Below are 11,387 nucleotides of genomic sequence, written 5' to 3'. Positions count from 1 at the left end.
CGACATCTTTTATTTCGACATCTTTCACATCGACATCCTAGCTAGATGTTCGATCCCCTAATACGCATTTTCCTACAATGCAAACTCTTAATAAGTCCTAAGGAACAAAAACTTTACGATTATAAGAGAATAAGCCGGGACCAGTATCGCATCCTTTCTTAAATCACCCGAATAACTACGTCGAGATCATTCTCACTACTCGGACACGATTAATGAAATAAAACAGGGTAAGCCGAGTCATACCTCACACCTATTTTTCCCTTAAGCCGAGTCATACCTCGCATTTATCGTTCCCTTAAGCCGAGTTTCACCTCGCATTTCGTAACTCGCATCCATTATCCTCTTAGGTCATACCTCGCGCCTATCATTCGTAGGTTTTGTTTAATTAGGTCAAGATTTACCTCGTATCAAGCATTTCGTCTCGAATCTATTGTCATTTAAATTGATAAGATGAGGATATCCGCATTAGTCGTTTTGCTTTACTTAAATATACCTCGTATCTATTATCTTTTTACGATTCAAATTGCGAGCTGATACTTCGGAAAAAGAACATTCATTAATGAGATTAGATCGGGTCCTTACAAACGAGGCAAAATAAGTAAAAAGAAAGAGGCCATAACATATAAGGAAAAGGCGAGTGAGATCTATTCTTCAGGCTGATTGCCTCCCTCGTGGTCAGGCTGAGTGCCATCCTCGCGATTCTCTTGATCTTCAGCGTTGTCATGGTCTGAACCACCGTCCGGAGTCACGGGAAATGGCGGAGGCAAGTCACCTTCCTGCAGATCAGCTAGGCGAAGTCCCTCGAGTTTCAGCTCGCAGTCACGTACGGTCGCCTCATGCTCGACCCTCAACTCGACCTCGGCATGTCGCTTGACGCGAGCTACTTCAGACGCAACCGACTTCTCAGCCTGAATCTTCGCCTCGTTAACCGTTTGAAGATTGCTGATCAGATCCTGATTCTCCAACTTCAGCTCCTCGATCTTATCGATCAATGTCTTCACACCTTCTTCCAACTGCACAGCGCGTCTTTTTTCGACCTGCCACTTCTCTTCAGCCGACTTTCGCCGAGCAATCGCGGCATCCCGCTCTTCCACGGCTCTTTGTCCAGCGGACTGAGCGTTACGAATCTTCGTAGCAGCAGCTCGAATCGTACGATGATATCGACCTCGCGCGCGGTTGCAGCTCGCGATGAACTGATAAGAAAAGTATATATCCATATTAGAGTAAACCCATAAATATGCAAAAATGAACTCTGAATTGTGATATACCTTAAAGGCGAAGCCCGCCATGTCCTTGAAAATCGCGTCGTCACCAGCAGGAACTTCGGAAAGTCGATCCCCTTATCAAGCCGAAGAGCTCGGCACATTTGTCGGCATTGTTGACGAAGGGTGCCCCAGATTCGGGGTATTCGAATTTGAAGCTCCAATCGACCTCGGGAACCTTATCGTCACCAGAGGGACCGACCTGAAGCCTCTTACCAGGCTCCTCGCGATCATCACCTACACCTGCCTCCTCAGAGGATCTCTTCCTCGTTCCCTCCTTCGCAGCCGCTTCGTTGACCTCGACTTGTCTTGCCTCCTCAGCAAGCCGTGCGGTCTCGGCCTCTTCCTTTTCCTTTTTCTTCTTCTCTTTTCCTTTCAACTTCTTCGCCTCCCTCCTAGCGCGCCTCTCAGTTTCATCGGCTTCCTCGGCGACCGGCTGACTTTCCTCCTGAACCGCCACTTCGAGCTCGTTCGTCTGAGCATGGTCCTGGGCAAGGTCGCCGCCTTGCTGAACCTCTACCTCGTCAGTCCCTCGACGTACCGTCGTTTGGGTCAAGCAACCCAATTGAGCAGAGGATTGCTGATTTCTATTTCCCCCGCTCCCACGACTAGCTCTGATCCGCGCAGCGAGACTAGGCGCATTCACTTGAATCGGAGACATCTCAATCGCCCTCTCCCTTAGAAGGTTTTCCCTCCTCAAGCTAGCTGGAACAAAATAATAATTTACATGTTAGACGACGTAAATTACAAAGGAAACGCTGATGACATCGAACCTACCGTTTGTGATACGGGTAATGGCTGCCTCGACTCTTCGACGATGTATATCAGGCCAATGCTGTATCCCAACGGCCCTGATCTGAATATTCACGTGAAAATTCTCCGGGAAAGCTTCGAGCTGGACGTTTCGCTCTGCGAAAAACGAAGAAACATCAATAAAAGAAAGGAAAAACTCGAGATATGACCGAATTAGCGATCTACCGATGCTACTGCTCCAGTCGTTCCTAAAGTCTCTGGTCGTATCAACTACCAGCGCCTCATCCACCTTTGCATAAAAGAAGGACGCCTCCCAGCTCGACGTCCTGTTGACAGGGTAAACCAGGGAACAATCTTTCCTGGCCTTTATCGTATACGTGCCTGGGATCGACTTGTTCTTCTGAACGGTAGTCATCTCCTCGAAGAAGCGCCAGTCGACATCAACCCCGACCTCGCTCCCAAACAACAGAGTCGCGACCATAAACCGGATCCCTGCAGGAAGAATCTGCGAGAAAGCGATACACCTCCGATCGACGTAATCGGTCAACAGCCTCGGCAAAGGCACCCAAAGATGACAGAGACTGAACCACGCCTCGTAAAGCGTAACCCAGCCCTCCAGAGCCCGCCATGGTCGATCCTCAGGTCCTGGCGCCATCAATTCACCTCAAAAACCGTATCGTAACCGAAACTCTTCGAGGCGTTGAGCCGTCATCTGAGACGGAATGTTAACTAACCGATTCTTGATGGCTCCCTTGCGCTTGGAACCTTTTCGTCGAGGTCTGGCTTCCCCGCCTTGTTCTTCTTCCTCGCCTTGTTCTTCTTCCTCGCTTTGTTCCTCTTCCTCGCCTTCATCCTCCTCCTCGCCCCCTTCACAAACCTCTTCTTCGGCGTGCTCAGTAACCTCGCCATCACGCTCCACCAGAGGAACCATTTGAAGATCCGTAGATTCCCCTCACGGAGATGCCCCATCAGAACAAACTCGATCCGCCAACTCCAGCAATGGAGACTCTCCTCGATCTGATTGAGTATCAGACCTCGAAAACATCTCAGGAGAAGAGCTCGCACTCCGAGAAGCTTCCTGTTCGGATCTAGAGCCCGATTCTAAACTCGACTCGATGCGCTGACCCCCCGAAGATATTATTCGATATCGAATAGCGGCAGAAATAAAATGACAAAAGAACGAGTTCTAGAGAGAGAAAGGAATTCTAGAGAGAAGGGAGAGCAAGGTTACCTTTTGTGAACGGAGAAGAAAATGAGAAGAAGAGAGGGAGAGCAGAATATATAAGGAAGAAAAGACAGCGGTTACCGAGGAAGGTAATCATGATCCGGACGCTTCCCAGTATCTTATTTAGTGGCGGATTCCATGCGCTTCCCGAAAATCACGCTCCCACTCGCGACTCTTCACTACCTAAGTCGACTGTTGCTTTTTGCGACTCTTAACTTCCCAAGACGATCGTTGCTTTTCGCAACTCTTCACTTTCCAAGTCGACCGTTGCTCTTTGCTCTTCCCAAGTATCACCTCGACCCCGATAACTCCACATCGATATCGAGGTTCAAAGAAATGAAAATTCTCTGGCTCGATGCGTTGAATATCGAAGTAACATCTCCATCAACGGACTGGGGGGAGACAATTGTTGTAGGTGGGCTGAGCACAGCCCTCTTTTGTAATTTTAACCAGGCCCGTTAGCAAATTGGAGAGGCCCAACGAGCTCAAAGAATAACAAGCCCATTCATAAATCCAAAACGAGGTCGTTCGAAGAGATGAGCTTCCCATAACAAAGGAGCAGCTCGCCACGTCGACGTTGATGAAACAGCTCGCCAGCGAGACATTCCGATAGACGGTCGTTCAGGTCTATCTACCCGGCCGCCCAAGATACTCTGACCGAGATGTAACCTAATTTGACCACTATAAATAGCCCTGTAGCTTCATTTATTACGGAATCCATAATCTGAAATAGAGACAAAAATTCTCGAGACTTATAATCATAACTCTTACCTCGCTTAGTTGACCTCGTCCAAAAAACCCCGAAATATTCACATCGATCTCACCTCTATTTTAACAAGAATCTCCGAGCTCCACCTAGATATATTTACTAAAGTGACCTCGTGTGGGGATACAATACAACAAGCTCCACTTCCAGCTTCTTCTTTCATCAAAGATGACATCTCTGCTTACCACTATCCTCTTGGTCTTTGGATTTAGCAATCGGTAAGCCTTTGAACCTGGTTCAGTTCCCAGATGAACCAGTACTTGAGATCTATCATCCAATTTTTTAAGATGAGGTACTGACATCTTAGTATACCCGATGCCACCAAAAACTCGCTGATGTTCGATATTAGGATTTCTCCCCTTGAAAGCTTCATATGGTGTTTGTAAGCTCAATGTTTTTGTTGCAACTCTATTTATGAGATATGTAGCATGTCTTACTGCTTCTCCCCATAAATAGTTTGGCACTTTCATATGCTTCATCATGCTCCTTGTCATCTCTAAAAGAGTTCTGTTTCGCCTTTCTACGACCTCGTTTTGTTGTGGACTATACGGTGCAGTCAAGTGTCTTTGTATCCCTGTGTTTTCGCAGAATTCTTGAAATTCTTGGGATGTGAACTCTCCACCACGATCAGTTTGGAACGTCTTGATCTTTGTTCCTGTCTCTTGTTCAACTATTCCTTTGAATTTCTTGAATCTGCTGTAAGCTTCACCCTTTTCTTTCAAGAGAATCGACCACATATACCTGGAATAATCATCAATTAAGACGAATATGTATCAGTTTTGTGTTGCAGTTGCAGGTGTAATGGGTCCACACAGATCTCCGTGAATGAGTTCGAGTGTACGTGTTGCTCGATACGTAGTTGCTTGGGGAAAAGATTTCTTGATATGCTTGCCAAGTAAACACGATTGACAAGTCTCTTTCTCGACTTTTAGACTCGGTAAACCAATGACCAAGTCCTCCTTGACCATAGTCTTCATTGTCTCTATACCGACGTGTCCTAACCTTGCGTGCCACTTAGATGAATCACTTATTGTTTGTATATGTAAACACTCTGTATTCTCCACCTCCATTCGTACCTTGTACAACCGGTTTCGCGATCTTGTTGCCTTCACCAACACTTTACCATCCTGATCGGCCAAGGTTAAGTATTCATCTTTCATTCTAACATCACAACCCGATTCTGTAGCCTGTCCTAAGCTGATGATGTTGCTCTTGAGATCTGGTATAAAGTAGACATCAGCTAGTACTTTTCGTTCCCCATCTTTAGTCACAAATAATATTGAGCCTTTTCCTTTGATGTCAACGCGAGAGTCATCTCCAAATCTTACTTTCCCTGTGATTTTATCATCAATCTTAGCGAAGTAGCTTCGGTTTCCTGTCATGTGATTGCTAGCTCCATTGTCTAAGTACCATATATTTTCATCATCACTTGAAGTTTCGAAGTTGCTTGGTTTCACGTTCTTCTCGTTAAGGAACACCACTTCATGAACCATTAGCTTCTCTGCTTCGTGAGTATCATCTGCATCGGTTTCTTGTGCTTCTTGTAACTTAAAGAGCCTGTCTGGGCAATTTGAGGCGAAGTGCCCTGACTTGTCACACCTGTAGCACACTATCTTTGACAAGTCCCTTGCCTCGTTTGCCCTTCCTCGTCCTCTTCCTCTGTTATAGAATCGTCCTCCTCGACCTCTGCTTCTATTTTCATTGGAATAGTTCCGATCTGTCTGTGCTTCTGTATTCGCATACATTAGTTTGTTCTGATTCTCTTGAGTTTCCTCTTCCTCTTCATGGATTCGTTCTTCATAAGCCTTTAGACGTCCTACGATATCCTCGAAGCTTGTAGCATTAAGGTCGAGTACTTGTTCAAGCGATGCTACTATGTGTATGTATTTCTTCCGAGGAATACTCTTGAGAAACTTCTTTACCACCTTAGATTCTTCAAAATTTGTTCCCAAGGCTGCAGACTTTGAACAGATTTCGGCCAGCTTGCCGCTGTATTCATCTATGGTTTCGGTGTCCTTCATCTTCAATCGATCAAAGTCAGCCATTAGGGTTTGTAAGCGTGCTTCCCTGACTCTCTGCTCCTGCGTTCCTCGTTTTGACTGCGTCCCAAACCTTCTTCGCTGTATCTAACTCTCCGAGTTGTAAGATAAGCGTTTCGGGTATGGATTGGAAGATGAGGCCCATTGCTATGTCGTTTTTCTCTCCATCGTCTGATCCGGTTTCCACAACTTCCCAGGCCTTGTGGATTTTTAGAAGAACCCTCATTCTTAACGCCCAAACAGTATAGTTTGTAGAATTAAGCATAGGGCATTGTATCGTTGATGTGCTTATCTCCTTAGGTCGAGTAACTGGAACGATGTCTCCCATGATCAACTATCTTCGTATTCGAACCTCTTTGCTTTGGATCGCTGGTTTTCTTAGCTCTGCTACCAAATATTGTTTGAATGCCTTAGATAATAAGATCACCAAAATAACTTCTTCTCTTATTGCTTTAGAAAATAACTCAAAACTAAAGCTCACAATCTCTTAAGGGATGCTACAACTTTAACAACTCCTTATATAGGAATAGATAACTCTTAAACCTAATAGAACTACAAAATAGAATATTTCCTAAAATCACTTATTATTCCTAAACACAACTTAGTTAGGAATTGGATAACTTGCTCTTCAAGTTTACTCTAACAGTCTTGACAGAACTAAACCCCAAATTTCCGAGCTATATTCACAAGACAGCAGGATGAGTAGTTGGTGAACAAAGGCAGTTTCATTGCTCTTGGTTATACTCGTTTTCTTTTGTTGTTAACATTATCAATTTTGGTCCGAACTAATGACCAACCCCTCAAAATATGACTAAAATGCGAATATAATGGCAATTAGATGCATTAAATAAAAATATTTTGTGCAAAAGCTTAGATGGTATATAATTAATACAAGCGGTTTTGAATGAGTTTATGGATGCAATTTCAAACCTAGCCAGAATGGTGGATACATCTCAAGATAACAACCAGAACATCGAAAGAGATGAAAGCTAGCTACCAAGAAAGGAAAATCCTAAATGATAGTCTAAATGAAGAAATAGAAATCTTAAATAAAATTAAGAACATAGTACGTAACAAATTGGGAATCAAGAGTAATGGACATACCTCTTCTTGCTGTGGATGATCCAAGTTGAAGCTGAATCCGACCCAATATTTTTTTTAATAAAGCTTCTCTGAATCATCACTATGCTTCCAAATTAATGTTCCGTTTTTTGTTCACGGGTAATGAACAACATCAAACGGCAAATGTATCAGTTATTTAATTTCCACAATGTTTCAACCACTCTAATCCTAAAAGCCCATCATTATTGAGTAAGTGGTCCCGTTCCTTGGTGCCAAAAAAAGGAACACGAGTCTTTCTTTGCCGTAACGATTAACGACTGATTAAGAGGAAATGGTCTACAAAAGGATATCCACTAGAATGTTCTAATTTGACCAACGATTTGCGCCCACATGGCAGCCTTTTTGGTCTCTCAAGTCTCAACGTTCAAAAGCCGACTCTTTCCTCAATTTTCTATGAATTATCATCAATCTTTCGTTAAAATAAAAAAGGTCAAAATTTTATAGAATTGCGTAAGAAAATCGTCACGAGTGTTTCAGTGTTTCTGACACGTAACCACCGAAGACACCGTCCTTCTCCCTTTCTTCACGTTTGTTTATAAACAAAGACATAAGATAAAGAAAGAGTCGTCTCCTCTGTAATAAATATCTCAAAATCAGATAACCCACATAGATTTAGTTCTCTGTCTTCGCTTCTACTTAACACACAACTCGTGTCCTCAACACAAGTTATAAACAACAAGTTCTTTGTTTCAGAGCCGTTTTGTCGCAGGTTTGTGCTGAAATATGGAGAACAAGACCAATAAAGGAAGCGAGGATGGTCCGAAACATAGCCAGGTGGTGAAGATAAAAAGAGAGTTTGAGAAGATAAGTCAACCATCGCTGCAGCAGCCGGAGATGAGGAGGCTCCTTGGCGAGTTCACGAGGCGTCAACGTTCACGTTCTCCTCTCGGTTTAGGAGAGAGATCTATTTCCGTTGGGAATTGATCTATGTTCGCTTTTGTAATAGAGAGAGAGAGAGAGAGTGAGAGAGAAGAAGAAGAGGAGGTTCCTAATAGATAGTTGCAGGGTTTTGTTGTATATATGCTTTCTTCCATGTAAATACTCTTTTGGTTTGAATATATATGATCGATGAATCTCCCTTAAGAGTGCTTCTTCAAACAAAACAAAAACTCTTCTACTGAAACACACCAAACCATGGCATGATGTATGAATCTGAATTTACATGACATATTTGTGAGATATGGTCGCTATAAACTGTAGAAAACTCCTTGAGACAACAAAAAAATATTATTGATTCGACCAGCCAGAGAACTCAAAAAGCCTTGAAAAAAAGACTTATTGTGTCAAAGACGATCCAATTTGAAGCATTAGAGGATAAACTGGACTGAACTCTTTGTCACCTCTCGACCTGATCTTCACTGCATAGTCATCCAAAGTCGCTTTTATCCCTTTCCAGATCTGATCCTCTCCTTGGCTATCAAGCCACAGTGAGTACTGCTTAGGACTCAATCTGTTCTTCTGCATCGGTGTCTCTAACTCATCTGGGCCTCTCGTGTAGAGATGATGGAGAACGATGCTCGGTGGTAGATCCTGGATCAGAGGGGATGATCCAACTTGAGATGTTTCCAGGAAAACCAGTGGCCTAAATGCTCTGAGAGCTCTGTACGGTGCACCGAGTTGTTCCACAGGGAACAGATTCTGTCCTACCGCTAGTTCCAGCTCGGCCATGTCTCTAGCCATCCTGAGTTTTCCCCATTCTGATAGTGGCCGCACAAGGGAAGCGTGCCTGATGTAGAAGATCAGAACCCTTGAAGCCATTTCTCTTGCGAGTCTAGTGCAGATTGATTCTGTCCCTGCAGTGTTAGCCGTTGCTGCGGAAGGCAATAGTCTTGATAGGAACTCCTTGCGGAAGTGAAGAATCGATCTCTGCAACTCCTCCATGTACGGGGAGGTGTTGTTGTCCAAGGCAGCGTCGTCAACACCAAAGTTTTGGTCATGGATTTGAAGAATGCATGACTCGAGCTGGTCTTGCATTGCTTTGAACAATGGTGTAACTGGGTCGCATGCCGCAACATATATCGCACTCAGACAATGAGACAATACATCAGAAGCGATACTGGGTAGGTCTGCTACCATGGATGAGATATGCGTGTGGATTCCTTGCAGATGCTGACATAATGTGAAGTTCCTGATCTGTGTTGAAGTTGCAGGACCTGTTATCTGGCGCGTCTCAGGGCCTGTAGAAATCTGCCATTTAAATAAAGCTGCGTTAAATGTCAAACATAAAAGCATACATACTGGTCTAACTCTTTACTGGTTAACCCTGATTATTATATCAGCTAACACGTATATATACGCATAGCAGAGGCTAATGTTTTCCTTCATTTCTGTCTGGTTTGTTACAAGGATATTATGACATTCTACCATTTACATTTCCATGCAACCTTATGCATTCGTAAGTAATGAATATGCATTGTACTCAAGCAGAATTTGATGCCATACTCTAGGGACTTAATAGAATCCATACTTAGTATTAGATACCAATAACCACCAATTGAGAAGAAAAATAGAAGATCGAAGAAGTTGAAGATACCTGGCACTCAGCTCGTTGAGCTAGGTTACTAAGGGCCTTGCCTATCTCACGCAAGACTAGAAGAGTCAAACGACCATCTGGATGAACAGCCTCAATCTCTTCTTGAATGTGTGATAGTACCTGTGAGATCTGTTCTTTCGAAGGTAAACTCCCGCGGCTAGACATAGGGAATATCGAGTTCACAAGATCTGACAACCGGCCAAAGCATAGTGATAAGAAAGCAGTCTGGAATATTGCAATGCATGAAACCATTTGTTCTTTCCTTTCTGAATCAATGGCAGGTAACACTCCTTTCACATCGGTGTCGCGAGATATTCTTTCAAGAAGATTTTCAATCATAAACACGAGCTTCGGATATCCCACGGTGAATATTTCTTTTACAAAACTCGAAGCTGTGAATGCAGACTTCATTTGGCTAGTAAACGCCTTCACAAGTGCATCCCAGACTCTGTCGGTTAACATAGAATCACCTTCCTGTGCATTTAAACACTTCATGTCAGCAATAAAACCAAATCAAAAATGCTGGAATCTAAATTAATCAATAGCCCTGACACCACAGAAACACATTCCAAAGCTTCCTCCTTGGTGCAAAAACAAGGAAAGATCGTCTTTTAAAGTTGATCAAACATCAATCATGCTCGCAAAAAGTGACAAAAATCTTCTCAACCACATCCCAGAACACTCTCTCTTTCTCCTACTTATCGAATGCAGCTTAAACTAACTAGTTAACTCTGGGAGCTTAAATTTCAAGTAAAGTTTCAGTTGTTCCTTACCTTGATGACTTCATCAAGAAGAAGGACATGCGTAAATGGATCTCTCTTCTTCGACAGTACACGCTGCAAGTGCCACACAGCGACAACAAGTGAATTCAACTGCTCCATACAGCTCGCCATCCTCTGCCACATCGCGTCCCTAGTCTTAGCCCCACCGCCAATGTGCGGTGCTCCGCTAGACCTAATCCCTCCCGGACCAAACCCACCACCCGAGCCAGAAGAAATCGCTTTCATATCCATAGCAACGCTCACACTCTTCACGGCCATGCCCTTGTACTTGTTCACCAATTGATCCACCGTATGCTTCAGCTCTCCAAGGTTATAGAAAACCTGCAATCCAGTTCCCACTTCCGCCTGATTCAACCCTTCCATGCCTCTCTCCAACACCTTCATCGCCTCAGATCTCAATTTCTCCCCAATCTCGTTGACGAACTTGATTTCCTCGTCGATAACGTCAATGCCGAACAGATCGTACTCTTTACACATCGTTAAGATCTCGAAATGGAGCTGTGCAGCTTTCGTGAGGTCGATTTTCTCTGGATCCGAAGAATCCGTGAGATCGCGAAGCTTCTTCGAGAGCCGTAGCGTACGGACCGAGTGAGAGAGTAACTCGGCAGCGGAGTGGAGATTGGATAGCTGAACAGATTTGGATCGGATCGATCGCACAGGCTCGGATAGATCTGATCGGACGCGGCGGATAGATGACTGAAGAGAGGAGACGGAAGAGCGAAGGGAGGAGAGAGAGATCTCGGCTTGGGAGAGAGAAGAAAGCTGGGAGAGCAATTCAGGGTGGCGAGAGACAACATCGTGACGGAGCTGCGAGTCGAGGAGACGGATGGCTTGGTGGAGACGCTCGGCGGTGGAAGCTGGAGATCCAGAGGCGAGTGCGGCGGAGGAGAAGGATGCGGAGGAGA

The 11,387-nt window shown here is 44.3% G+C and overlaps 4 protein-coding genes across 4 annotated transcripts; 1 reads left to right on the top strand and 3 right to left on the bottom strand.

The window, feature by feature from the left end:
* Window positions 1-577: 577 nt before the first annotated feature.
* On the bottom strand, window positions 578-1,331 carry LOC112082776. Its single transcript, XM_024150226.1, has 2 exons — window positions 1,269-1,331; window positions 578-1,193 (listed from the first exon to the last, which is right to left on the bottom strand). The coding sequence occupies exons 1-2, from the start codon at window positions 1,287-1,289 to the stop codon at window positions 645-647; spliced, it is 570 nt and encodes a 189-aa protein (XP_024005994.1). The 5' UTR covers window positions 1,290-1,331; the 3' UTR covers window positions 578-644.
* Window positions 1,309-3,170, bottom strand: LOC112084671 (meiosis-specific protein ASY2-like). Its single transcript, XM_024153966.1, has 3 exons — window positions 2,241-3,170; window positions 2,040-2,171; window positions 1,309-1,967 (listed from the first exon to the last, which is right to left on the bottom strand). Exons 1-3 carry the CDS (start codon window positions 2,668-2,670, stop codon window positions 1,309-1,311), a joined length of 1,221 nt encoding a protein of 406 aa, XP_024009734.1. The 5' UTR covers window positions 2,671-3,170.
* A 4,500-nt stretch (window positions 3,171-7,670) lies between these two features.
* Window positions 7,671-8,243, top strand: LOC18007850. The gene has a single exon (XM_006391142.2). The coding sequence runs from the start codon at window positions 7,891-7,893 to the stop codon at window positions 8,089-8,091; it is 201 nt and encodes a 66-aa protein (XP_006391204.1). The 5' UTR covers window positions 7,671-7,890; the 3' UTR covers window positions 8,092-8,243.
* A 16-nt stretch (window positions 8,244-8,259) lies between these two features.
* LOC18007797 (conserved oligomeric Golgi complex subunit 5) lies at window positions 8,260-11,385 on the bottom strand (the record flags this gene model as incomplete). Its single annotated transcript, XM_006391141.2, has 3 exons — window positions 8,260-9,354; window positions 9,701-10,174; window positions 10,474-11,385. Coding segments are annotated over 3 exons (2,298 nt in total), but the record flags the coding sequence as incomplete, so codon positions are not given.
* Window positions 11,386-11,387: the final 2 nt, after the last annotated feature.

This window comes from Eutrema salsugineum, unplaced genomic scaffold, assembly GCF_000478725.1.
Source record: "Eutrema salsugineum unplaced genomic scaffold, Eutsalg1_0 scaffold_9, whole genome shotgun sequence".
NCBI classification, from domain to species: Eukaryota; Viridiplantae; Streptophyta; class Magnoliopsida; order Brassicales; family Brassicaceae; genus Eutrema; species Eutrema salsugineum.
The sequence above is the reverse complement of the archived record's forward strand: the minus strand, read 5'-3'. Positions and strand labels throughout refer to the sequence as shown.

Bases quoted from the DNA above. Each gene is read 5' to 3' on its own strand.
- LOC18007850 (XM_006391142.2), top strand. From the start codon at position 7,891: ATGGAGAACAAGACCAATAAAGGAAGCGAGGATGGTCCGAAACATAGC.
- LOC112082776 (XM_024150226.1), bottom strand. From the start codon at position 1,289: ATGGCGGGCTTCGCCTTTAAG. The intron at 1,194-1,268 runs GTATATCACAAT...TTTTCTTATCAG, and splicing joins TGGCGGGCTTCGCCTTTAAG to TTCATCGCGAGCTGCAACCG.
- LOC112084671 (XM_024153966.1), bottom strand. From the start codon at position 2,670: ATGGCGCCAGGACCTGAGGATCGACCATGGCGGGCTCTGGAGGGCTGG. The intron at 2,172-2,240 runs GTAGATCGCTAA...CGTTTTTCGCAG, and splicing joins CGACTGGAGCAGTAGCATCG to AGCGAAACGTCCAGCTCGAA. The intron at 1,968-2,039 runs GTAGGTTCGATG...ATTTTGTTCCAG, and splicing joins CATTACCCGTATCACAAACG to CTAGCTTGAGGAGGGAAAAC.